This window comes from Aptenodytes patagonicus, chromosome 4, assembly GCF_965638725.1.
Source record: "Aptenodytes patagonicus chromosome 4, bAptPat1.pri.cur, whole genome shotgun sequence".
Taxonomy (NCBI): Eukaryota; Metazoa; Chordata; class Aves; order Sphenisciformes; family Spheniscidae; genus Aptenodytes; species Aptenodytes patagonicus.
In genome coordinates, this window is record NC_134952.1 from 43,836,306 (window position 1) to 43,848,916 (window position 12,611).

Genomic DNA, 12,611 nt, shown 5'->3' on the forward strand with positions numbered 1-12,611 from the left:
GAGTATTTTATATATAAAAGGATTGTAAACAAGTATGGATTTTTTTTTTAAATGATTTCACTCTTTCAAGTATGATTTCACTCTTTAAAGTAGCTTCTTCAAAACTTCTTTGTTCTCCTTCAGATCTGTTAATATTGCCCAAAGAACTCTGTCCGCACTTGTGAGCAGTAAATGGGAAAATATCTTTTTTTCTAGAAGTTTAGTACGTGAGCGTTACTAACTAACTTTCCTAGAGGAACAAATTTTCACATGCATTATTTAAACTTCTGCAGATCCAATGATGTATCCCATGGAGGAAGAAATAAATGGAGTTAATGTGAGGAAAAGGAAGTGGCCAAAGAAAACATTTGTTCTTCTAAATTAATTTTACTCAGTTTTATGTTTCAATAGAATATATTTTGCCTTGTAGATTTTTTCTATTTTAAAATTTGCAGCAAAAACATAACATGTTTAACAGTGATGTTACAATTTTGCAAGCTACAAGGTATATTTATTTTCTTTACAGTAATTTGGGCTGTTGTGAGCTAATTAAAATTCTTCCTGGTACAACCCAGTACTGGAAGGTGTATTTTCCCAGCTGATGTAGATGTGTATTTCCATCCTCCTCTATTTATTCTCAGTGCTTTGCACACAGTGCCACAATCCCCAAATCTTGCCTAGATTAGGAAACACTGCCTCACACATTTGGCAATATTAAATGATACTTGGCTACACCTGGGTAAACTGTTTTAAATGTATTAAAATTGAGAGGAACTATAGTAGAGAGCTGCAAATTATGAGTAACGTGGAGATCATGAAGAGAAACTGATTCAGTATTTCTCAAATACCTGAACTTGGAAGCACTCAATGAAAATACTGTGCAGAAGTTTCAAAATAAGTAGAGATTTTTTTTTTCTGTTTATGAACTGGATTACCTTTAGGCTTAAGTTGAAGTGCTGTTTCTTAGCATTTAAAATGTGGTAAGTATTTGTCCTTTATTATCTAGAAGCAATTTTAGTATTATAGTTAGCCTAGCAGTATTTTGCTCCTGCATTTTATTCTTTCAGCTGGAGGTGAAATAAAAAGATAAGTGTTCAGGATGTTTAGCTCAAAGAAAGAATTTAAATAATTGAAACTTTCTTAAAGATAGATAATTTAGAGCATTGTCGTGGTTTAACCCCAGCCAGCAACTAAGCACCACACAGCCGCTCGCTCACTCCCCCCCGCAGCAGGATGGGGGAGAGAATCAGAAGGGTAAAAGTGAGAAAACTTGTGGGTTGAGATAAAGACAGTTTAATAGGTAAAGCAAAAGCTGCGCACGCAAGCAAAGCAAAACAAGGCATTCATTCACTACTTCCCATCAGCAGGCAGGTGTTCAGCCATCTCCAGGAAAGCAGGGCTCCATCATGCGTAACGGTTACTTAGGAAGACAAACGCCATCACTCCAGTCGTCCCCCCCTTCCTTCTTCTTCCCCCAGCTTTATATGCTGAGCATGACGTCACATGGTATGGAATATCCCTTTGGTCAGTTGGGGTCAGCTGTCCTAGCTGTGCCCCCTCCCAACTTCTTGTGCACCGCCAGCCTACTCGCTGGTGGGGTGGGGTGAGAAGCAAAAGAGGCCTTGACTCAGTGTAAGCACTGCTCAGCAATAGCAATAACATCCCTGTGTTATCAACACTGTTTCCAGCACAAATGAAATTTTGACCCCAGTCAAAACCAGCACAAGCGTATATTAAAGTTGAGAAATCCTCAAGTTGCAATCTTACTTACACTACCACAACTAATGTAAAGCTAAGTATATTCATCATCAACAATCTTTAAAAATTGTCTCTTGGACAGAAATGCAGCCCAGAAGAAATCTAGTTGAAACTTTTTAGCAAAATGAGTCACTCAGTTTTAGAGTAGGGAAAACCATTTTCATAAAATTTAGTTGAAATAAGTTTTTCCTGTGAATTTGGTTTGAGAAAAATAGGTTTGGGTTTTTTTGCTCGGGAAGCACCTCCCCTCCAACACTGTAAGCTAAACTTCAACTATATGACACGGATTTGGACAGATTTCACTATCCACCAATTGAGTTCGTATGTAATGAACAGTTACAGTGAAAACCTTGTACTGAGTCAAATACGTGTATACAAAGATTATCAAATATTTGTTTCTTTACCAGTAACACCTACATGGATCGTCTTGCTTTTTCAGAGTAGCTACAGCGTTTGTTTTATTGTATCAAAGTAGTTTTCTCTGTCTTCTTAATGAATTGTAGCATATGGAAGTATTTCATTTCCTTGTTGGCTGGGCGGGGGGGGAGGGGGGCAGTGAAGGTAGAGAAAAAACAAAATGCAAGCATGTTTAAGTAGTGTGCTAATTTATGAATTACTAGCAATAGCTCCTGTATTGCAAAATGATTCTTTCTGTAACTGTCTCAGCCTGATGGGTTATTGCTAGCAGATTATTCCAATTTCTTCCTGCCTGTTGCTTGATGTCCAGTAGTCCTCAGTCAAACGAGGCATGGGGAACCTTGGAAAAGGGGATTGCCTCATCATTCTACCATTTGTTAGAATATCTTACAGCATTTCTCAGTATTTTTTTTAATAGAAAGCTTTCTCTCACTCCACTTCTAACCAATTCGTCAGAAATTGGTTCCTCTACAAAACGATCGTATGGATGTACTAGGAGACTTGCCAGATGCTCAGTTACGGTATAGAATAGAATCATAGAATCATTCAGGTTGGAAAAGACCTCTAAGATCATCGAGTCCAACCGTCAACCCAACACCACCATGCCCACTAAACCATGTCCCTAAGCGCCTCATCTACATGTCTTTTAAATACCTCCAGGGATGGGGACTCAACCACTTCCCTGGGCAGCCTGTTCCAATGTTTAACCACTCTTTCAGTAAAGACATTTTTCCTCACGTCTAATCTAAACCTCCCCTGGTGCAACTTGAGGCCATTTCCTCTTGTCCTAATTGAGACGAGAGGGAACCTGAACATAGCTGCCTTGGCTACCCAAGTAGGTCCCTGATCTGGGGTGGAACATGTGAAAAAACATCTTGTTCTGGCTAATTCTAAGGTAGGAAAATTCCTTCACAGTGCCTTTAAAAACAAACAAAAATCCCCCAAGATCCCTCAAAAGGAGTTGCCAGAACACTCCTAGAACGCTAGCACCATACTAATTATCGAAGTGGTAGAAGCTCTTGCTCCAAATGTAGGTCACTCTTAAAAGTCTGCTGCAGTATTGACCTTACTGACTGGCTCATGTGATGAGTTCTTGCTCATCTCTGTAGGAAAACCTTGAAGGAGTCTTCTTTTTCAGGCGATAACAATAACGAAACAAGCTGAGATATTTTCAGAAATAATCGCGCTAAGATTATGTTTTGACATTCATTTTTGTTTTGATGACCAGGATCTGGAAGGACAACGTGGTGGGGTTTTTTGGGGTTTTTTTCAACTTAGTTGAGCCTATTTTCCTCTATTTTGTGGAGGTCTGACTTGTATTTTGGCTGATGAAAGGCACTTTTTGAAGATGCCTTACTCATAGAAAGTTACTTTTTTGTGTGTGTGTGTCCTAGTTAGAATAAACGCATCGGGGGGGGTTGAGTGTCATATTTCAAAGACTTTCATCTTGCTATGTATTGCAATTACTCAGGCAAAAAGGATGGATAGCTGCAGATAGAGCAAAGCAAGTTGAAGAATTTTGGCAACGAAAGAGAGAAGCCATGGAAAACAAAGCTCGAGCTGAGGGACACATGGTATGGAATCTGGTCTTCCCTATGTATATTACCGTTTCAGCATGCTTTATAAATCTTTGAAGTAGCATCATAACCATGAAATGCTGGCTAAATATTTTCCTTAAGTATTAAAAGAGGAAAAAAAAAAAAAGAGAGGGAATGGGAGGTAGGTTTTTTGCATTTTGTTATTGATTTTATTATAATGTAACAGAATGGTGCAATACATTTCTCATGACTGTGAACTTATTAACAAAGGAAAATATCTTTTTTTGCACGTGTCTAACTTGATATTGTGAATATTAGAACATTCATTTACATTTTTTTCTGTTCATAGTTTTAAAGTTTTGGTTAAAATTAAACTTTATGTATTATTCACTAGTTTGAACCTAAAATGAAGTTTGATTAAACTGATACAGCTAATGATCAGATACAGTAGTGTGTTTTACAAAAACACATTCTGCTTATTGAGAAGGTATTATAAAGACATCCGTCTTTGTCAAGGTTGATGTTTCTGAAACCTTTACTCTAATTTAGAGATTAACTAGTGGACAGTGTCACAAAATGTTCTTTGTTCTTTATCCTTGCAGTTCTAAATTCAGTATCCCTTTAGGAAGTTTGTTTTGTAGTAAATATATCTTGGAAATTACTCATTTGCACTAGGACTTTGTGTGGTTGAACTATGTGTTTTCATAATATGAACAGTTTTGGTTTTTGAGTGCTTCTCCACACTATTCATACACAACCAAGTCACAATATCACTGTCAGCTGCTGAAATTAAACTGACCGTGCTGGCATTGCAGTGAGATGAGACCAACTGCAGATTTATAGAAGCATCTCCTGAGTTATATCTGAATATCAGATCATGATTTACAGCCAGGTCTTTGTTTCAGGGATTATGTTACTTAGAATAAGCAATTCTTAGATACTTTGATTCACTGCTTTGATGGTGAAGTGTTCTTAGATTAGTATATATGTTTTGAAGCATGAGTCTTCCACTTTAAAACTATGGTTCTGTTTTTTAAAACCTCCAAGACCAGTAAATAGTTTTGAAAAAATGAACAATTCTTGTTAAGACTGCCTCTTCTTAGACAAGTCCTTAGTAGTACCTGCTTCCATTTTGTTCTTGACTTTGGCATTAATGTATGAGATCAATTAATGCAAGATACCCAAGTATTCAGGTTAATGTCTCTCAGGTTTCTCTAATGTATTCAACTGAGCCCAAATGTTTTATTCTTAACTGGCTGCCGTAATAAAACAGGGAGGTTACTGAACAGCTGTAGAAGTAACTTCCAGATGTTTAAGACTTAAAACTCGAAGCCAGGGTTTCAAATTCATGTACTATCATTTGCCATTGATAGCAGAAGTTCTCAGCAGCTTCCTTCTATTTGTGCAGGAAAATAATTTGACTAGCTGGCAGTAGTTCTCATATAGGGATGGGACTATTGTCCAGAGCATGATGATCTGAGAGGAGAAATCAGTAGGAATCATCAGCTAATATGCAGTCCTTTGTCGTATAAAGACTTGTAAGTTAAATGACTCGCACTAATTTACCCAGCTTCTGTTAAATACAGTTGCTGTCAATTTTAATTTTCAAGTGACAGTCTAAAGTTTGACTCAATAGTTGAGTTGACGATACTTTGTCATCTCTTCTTCAAGACAGCTGCTGACCTAATTTGCTACTTCACTGTAGCTGTGTGGAATTGCAAAACTTTGAGTCCTGGTCTTTGAAAGTTTTAATGTAGGCAGATGAGTAAAAGTTAACAATCTACAGAAGGAAAATCAGTTCTCAAAAATCTTGCTTCCAGTTTCTTTCTTGTTTAAGAGCAGTGATATAAATCTCCATCAGTTTGATGAAAATACCTAAACTAACTTGAATGCTAGAATAGAGAACAATGAGATGACTTGAATAGTGCCAGTTAGCTTTTGTAAAGCTCAGGAACATGCATTAAAAAGTTAAAAATAAAACCAAATATTTTCTGAAAAGGTGAATATGGAAAGTATTCCTTTCCATTTTGTATGACTTAATGCTCAAGCTGAAACCAGAACTCATGGAGTCCTCATGAATGTATGCTGCTACTTATCCACAGGACAGTTCCTTTAATGTGTTCTCTGATCCCCCGGTCACTAAACCACAGAAGTGCAGAAGTATGCTGTTTCCTTGAGTTACTGATTTTTTGCTCAATCTGAGAGAGTATTTAGCCAGAATATTTGGATTCAGTCCTCCCTATCAATAACTTAACTGGAGTATTTACTTACCGATGGTTCTCTACACTCAAGCTTGAGAAATAAAATACCAAGCCCTGGTATTTTATAAGGAAGAAGGTCCATGTAACTATCACATGTATGCTTACAGTCTTTGTTGTATGTTAACAAATCAAGATATTTTTAACCTGTTCAGCAGAGGCTTATGGTGTATCATGAACAAAATAATATAAATATTTTGAATTTTAATCCAAACAGGAAACCTGGGGTTAAATGATTCTTGTACTGTTTTGTATTGGACTTCCTTAAAGGTTGAAATCCTTTTGGTGACAGTTAGGACACTGAGTACATCATACTAACCAAGACTATACACTGTGAATGCACGTGCTGGGCATTTAACACAGCTTGTTAGATGTAATGTGTGTATTTAAGTATTTTATTAGGTTTTTGAGTTTGCTACTTGTAGTATGTTTTAAAAGAAGTCATCATTGTGGAAGAAGCTTAATTTAAGGACATACAAGGATTCCACTTTTATTTTAGGCTTGGCTCCACAATGGCAGAAATGCCAACTCTGTGCCACAATTTGTATATAATCCAGATGTAGAAAAACTCACGGCCATCAGAATTTAGGCTTTGTAACATAGCAGGAGAAGATCAGAATTGCAGGGAGAAGGCAACTATATTCTTAAAGCTCTAGTCTCTCTCTTTGGCTACTCAGGATTTTTAGTTACTACTGTTATATGTTTCGTGTAAGTGAAAAGGGGTTATTGGTTACCTTCAGAACAACTGCAGGTCACTGATGGATTTGGTTTCTTATAAGTGAACAGTTATTGGATAAAGCAGATAATTTTACCGCCCCAGCCACCTTAAATTTGATACCATTAAATGGCAAACAGGGTACACTGCAAAACGTGGCAGATATCTATGGAGGCAGGCCCATTTCTGCAAGAGGAAGGAAATCCAGAAACAAGGAGGAAGAGGTATGCTTGCCGCATGTTTGCCACTTTGCTCATCACACAAATAGCACTATTTTGACCTTGACTGTGCCTAGTTTCCCTGCATGGTTCATCTGTGTAACAAAATAAAAGGACTTTATAAATTCATAGGAAATAATTTACTGTATAAAGTTCTAGAGTTTGGGTGTGTTTGTTGTTGGTTTTGGTGTTTGGGTTTTTTTTTAAATAATCAAAATAATAGCTGTCTACATCAGTCTGTCTCGGAGAGGTTCTTGAATGTGTGTACATATAGATATGACTGTATATCTTAATCCTGTTGTGATAAATATAACCATTCCTAGCCTTCAATGATATAAAATGTAATGATAACTTAATACTGAGAAACATACGTTCCAGTTTTCTTTATTTTCATTAGATGAGACTTTTTCTGGAGATTAGTAAATGCTACTATGGTGATAGTAATAGTGTGGGGTTTTTTGTTTTTTTTCCCACCCATCTTATTTTTTTGTGGAATCTTACGTATTTTAAGTTAAACATACTGGAGACAGTTTCAGTATAACTGAAACTTATTTCCTTTCTTTGCCTTAGGAATATTTGGCAAGATTAAGACAGATCCGGCTACAAAACTTTAATGAACGTCAACAGATTAGAGCAAAACTTCGTGGAGAAAAGGTTGGTTTGAAAAATAATCTTAAATACTTATGGAAGTTGGCTGTGGGATGTATTCTTTTATCCCTGTGGGAAGACTTTTCTCATAGGCAGTTTTATATATAGGCATATATTTTTGACATTTAATTCTGTTCCACAGTTAGTGTACTTCCATCTCCTAGAATAGGCAAACCCTGTTTATTTCAGTGCTGGGGGTGCATCTTCAGTGCCTGTAAACTAACAATGTTCTAAAAACAAAACAACATAAAGTTACATCTGAATTTGACACGTAAATTTCTCATCAAGCACTAGCACGTTTATATTTATTTGCTTTTAGTTGTAGGAACTTCTCCAGAATTCACTTTTTGACAATGCTCACACAGAATGCGTGTGAAGCGATTCTTTTCATACATTCTGTAGGTGTGTATTAAAGTTAGAAATTCCTAGCATGAGCTCAATTTAATCAATACACTTTTTCTCAAACATCGCTTTTCCAAAATACATTCATAATACAACAAAACCAAAATAATATGTTCATAAAGTAGACTCAGAACAAACACTTCTTAAGGTGTTAAATGAATAATCCAAGGCACCCTTGGAAGCAATCCATTTACTTGTTAAAAAAAGAGTTTAATTTGAGAGGCAATCCATGTAGTAAATACGGTCTGGAGTTTGTTTCCATCTTTTCATTAACCTACTGTGTGATCTTGTACTCCTGTCTGTTCTTCCCCGTCCTGTCCATTGTCTTAATAGAGTGTTTGGGTTTCCTCAAGTGATTACCTGCCTATTTATTCACATTGTACTTTGATTTAAAACTAGAGAAATGTTCCTGCCACTTCCCACCCCCCCCCACCCCCCCCACTTTAAGCGCCTGTATTAAGTGCTTTCCTGCATCTTATGTATAGTGTGTGGACATTTAAGGCAAGACCATGCCCAGTACCACTTAGTTTCTTTGGACCACCAACCCAGCTGAACAGAGTTCCACATTGCTGTAGGGCTGGGGGCGGGGGGGGGATTAATGCTAAAATTTTCTAATTTTTTCCTGTGTTAGTGACTTCTTTTGAATTGTTTTCTTTATTGTCTTTAACATTGACTGCATCTCACTGGTGAGATGCAAGAGAGCCAAATTCAGTCCCTTGATTGTGGTGCAAAACTTTAGTGCATTGAAGAGGAACCCATGCCCCTTTAAATCTAAAATGAATGATCCAGAGCAAAAGTTGCATACATTTCTACCTGAGGAGACTATGCAAACTTTAGAAGATGTGCTAGTGGCTAAGTCTGGCATGGGACCAACATGGGCCGCTCCCCTAAGTTTTTCTTGAGGAGCAAGAGGAAAATCAAGGTCTTGTGCGTCTATGAAGTTACTGTAGAGGCTGGTCAGTGAAGTTCATCACTACTGCTGACTCACATAAAATGCTAAGCTGATGCACCTTAAGCACATGCTGTCTTAATTGCATTTGGTGTTAGTTTCACTTATAACTCTGTCTCCTCTGCTGTTTTGGACAAGCTTCAAAACTGCTGCAGTGGGACTAGTCATCTCCATACACAGCCCTATGAAATCTTACTGTGGCTCATGAGTACCCTTAGAATACTGATGACAGTGCTAAAATGTTACCAGTATAGAGCCATTGCTGTACTGCACTGTTTCTTCCAGTTTTTTCACTGAGCAGCTGCAACGCTTTCTTTCAAAATTAGGAGCACCCACACTCTACCTGCAGTATGGTCAACTGCAGAAGTAAAGGTACTCTCCAGAAACCTTTTCTCTGGAGGCCAAGGCTGCTTGTGCTCGTAGTCAAACAAAAGTACTGTTACTGTGACCATGACATTAATTCTCTGTATGGGTTATTGGGCATATCAGGAACCTAACTTCCTTTCCCAGTGTCTGTACCTTACCTGGGGTAGTGTTGTATGTCCCAGAAGGTATGCCACCTACAAAGGATCAGAGAATAGATTAATACCTTTCCAGGAAGTAGGCCTAAACCAATTTTCAGAATTCAGAGACCAAGTTTAAAACATTTTTTTGATGACCTGCAGATGCAAACTTTATCTAGGGGAACACCATCTCAGACCAAATCTTGTCATAGATATGTTTATTTCCTTATGTTGATTAACGATTTTTATATCTATTGCTACTGCATAGTATCCTATACTGCATAGTATCCTATTTTATATACAATAGATTAATATATGTATTCATTCCTTTGCCTATGAAAAGTGCCAAATTATTTTTCTGAAGTTTTTCTATCTTCAGTGTTCTTTCCAGTCGTCGTCTTCTTTTCTGTTAGCTGACAGAAGCCAAGGTGGGCATGACCTTTTTTTTATTTTCACTTAAAAATTTACCTAAAATTCTTGCTTGTGTTTTGCCAAATTATTTCTAATAAAACTCTTTTTCTTATACTGCAAGAAGCCTACTAAATAGGCCTTCTAAATAGTTTATTTTAAATAAAAGGTCTGCACAAGTTGGTCATGAACAATAAAAGGCTCCTGTCAGAACTTTGTGTAACTCTGTCAGTCTGTTCTGTAAATAAGAATATGCAGAGGCTGTGGAAAGAAGTTAGAGAGATTGAAACCAGAGATTTCAGAGGTAGACCTCATATATTCTTACTTGTTACCATTTCCCCCCTCACCCATTCTACCTTCCTTGGAGCACATACAGTGGAAGAAACTGGAATTCCAGAGCTTCAAACCTTTCTTGTATACCTTACCTGCAGAGCATGCAACAGTGATGAGGGGTGGCAGGTGAGAGCTCAGCATCGTTAGGTCACTTACCTTGCAACAGTAGGCATGTTACTTTCTTCCTGGCTTGTAAAAGCTTCGTATCTTTTAAAACCAGAAAAGCCCCACAAAACCAAAGAAATATACAAAAAACCCCCCACAAATCTCAAAGATGAAGTTCTGTCCAAGTAGACATTACATTTGAGTGAGGAGTTACCTAGTGAAATTATGACTCGTGTTAGTCATACAGCCAGTCTAAATGACCCGAGTAGTCACTTACATCACTCAGCTTTTAAATACATGAATTAATGATAATTCTTTGAGGACACTTACTTTGCAGAATGAAGCTGCCAGTTCTGATGGACAAGAATCAAGCGAGGAAGCAGAACTGAAACGCAAAAAGATAGAAGCACAGAAGGTAATTGTGGGGAGGGAGGCGATGGAACTTACTGTTTTCAAATTTGTTTCATATCTCATGAATGAGATTTCATTTTGCTATCAACAGTTTGTTCATACATCCACTACAAGAGGTTTTTATTTTAACTGTGTTGAGGTAACAATTCTGTTGAACTGTTTTATCTCAGTAATTTTAAAATAGGTTGTGACATAGCATAGCAAGTCAAGGATTTTTCCCATCCCTGCCTTTGAGATTTTTCTCTAGGTTACCTTTAGTCCTAAAGGCAATTTGGTATAACTAAAATAGCATTTTGATACTGAAAGGGAAAGGAAGATGCACTTTAAATAACAACAACTTTATTTTAGTTAAAAGAATAAAGGAAGGCAAAGCTCTTTACATGTGTTGACACGGGCTACACGTGGATTGGAAGGTGAGCTATATACCCCTGTGATGAAGTACATTTAAAGCAAATGTATTTCACAGAAATCCAATGTTTGATTGGAACTTCATTCCATCTGGGGTTCTTATAGCAATAACTATCTCTACCATACGATACATAGCATGTATTTCTCTATGATTTTTTTTCCCCCCCATCATCTGCAAAGAGCAATATAAAAACAGGCTAACCTTATGTCTAACGTTAAAACTAGAGGTGAAACAGCAACTGAAGCTTTTTGTGTTTATGTTGAGTAAGTTTGTAAAGTTTAAACTGAACATTTAACATTGTGATTAATGCATTTGGTTTCAAAACTAATTTTAAGTAGAGATTCTAATTTTACATTACTCCGTTTAAGATTACTATGTACACTAAAAATATAACCATGTAAATCAAGAACTGTAATTAAATTTTGAGGAGTTGGCGTTATTTTCAACATAGAAGATCGGTTATTGTACTTGGGTAGTGATTTTGGCAGTGGAGTCCTCCCTTCGCAGTCTATACAGTAATAAGTGAGAGAAAGGAAGATGAAGTAATCCACAAATGTTTCTTTTTAAAATGTTCCATGGAATGGGGTACTAATGCTTTTTATGATTTTAAGTTGGTCGTTTTTTGCTTGTTTGTTTACTATAGGCCCAAGCAAATGCTCGAGCTGCAGTTCTGAAAGAACAGTTAGAGCGAAAGAGAAAGGAAGCATATGAGAGAGAGAAAAGAGCCTGGGAAGAACATGTAAGAAAATAAATCTGTTACACGCAGTCTAAGTATGTAGTGCCGTATCTTTGTATAACTAAAATCCTATACTGTGATTTTTCAAGCTTAGATAATTAGTTTGTCTTCTGAAACTGAGGAGAGCATCTGTCAGTCAGAATTCCCTCATTAGAAGCCTAATCTTAGGTATACTTGTATGAAGAATTTGGTTCAAGAATTTAAGAACATCAAATCTAAGAATCATTAGGATCACCTTAAGTATTTTATTAATGATCTGTAACTTACCAAAGTGTACTTAATCTTCTTTTGCTTCTGTGAGCTGTGGAGTGACAAGTCCAACTAGTAATATATTGCTACAAAAAACAGGAAGTTGTGAAGCTGATAAACTGGAAATAGTTCACATGTGCAGTTGGCAGTTGTCTTTTGTATGAAAATGTGTGGCTTTATTGTCCTTTTCTAAGGTTTACATGAGCCTATTTGATAATACTGTGTTTAATGTGTGAAGTCTTGAAGTTAATTTGTTGATTTTAAATTGTTTTAATTGAATCTATACAGCTGATAGCGAAAGGGGTAAAGAACCCTAATGTGCCTTTTCATGTGGGAGCTACAGAATACAGTCCTGTGCATGGACTACAAGAGCTTGGAGCAGCTCTTCCTAAGCCACAGCTTCCAGTGAAGCCCAGTACACCAGTCATCTCCATGACTTCTGCTTTGAAGGAAGTGGGTGTGGTAGGTACTTTTGCTAAGAGGGTAAAATTAATGGGGGGGGGGAATACTGATTTGAAAAATAATTTTTATAAGAATGTGTAGATTAGGTAGAAAAAAATCGTTAAGGATAGTTG

The 12,611-nt window shown here is 37.0% G+C and overlaps 1 protein-coding gene across 11 annotated transcripts in view; it reads left to right on the plus strand.

Annotated features, from left to right (window-relative positions):
- The window catches only part of NEK1 (NIMA related kinase 1), a 49,879-nt gene that overhangs the window by 22,337 nt on the left and 14,931 nt on the right, over positions 1-12,611 (plus strand). For 8 of the 11 annotated variants that reach the window (XM_076336533.1, XM_076336531.1, XM_076336534.1 and 5 more), the window contains 6 exons: positions 3,626-3,728; positions 6,806-6,889; positions 7,454-7,537; positions 10,569-10,646; positions 11,695-11,790; positions 12,325-12,498. In XM_076336533.1, coding sequence (XP_076192648.1) covers positions 3,626-3,728; positions 6,806-6,889; positions 7,454-7,537; positions 10,569-10,646; positions 11,695-11,790; positions 12,325-12,498 — 619 coding nt within the window. The remainder of the gene's footprint in view (positions 1-3,625; positions 3,729-6,805; positions 6,890-7,453; positions 7,538-10,568; positions 10,647-11,694; positions 11,791-12,324; positions 12,499-12,611) is intronic. The other 3 variants (XM_076336539.1, XM_076336541.1, XM_076336542.1) reach the window with 1 other exon arrangement.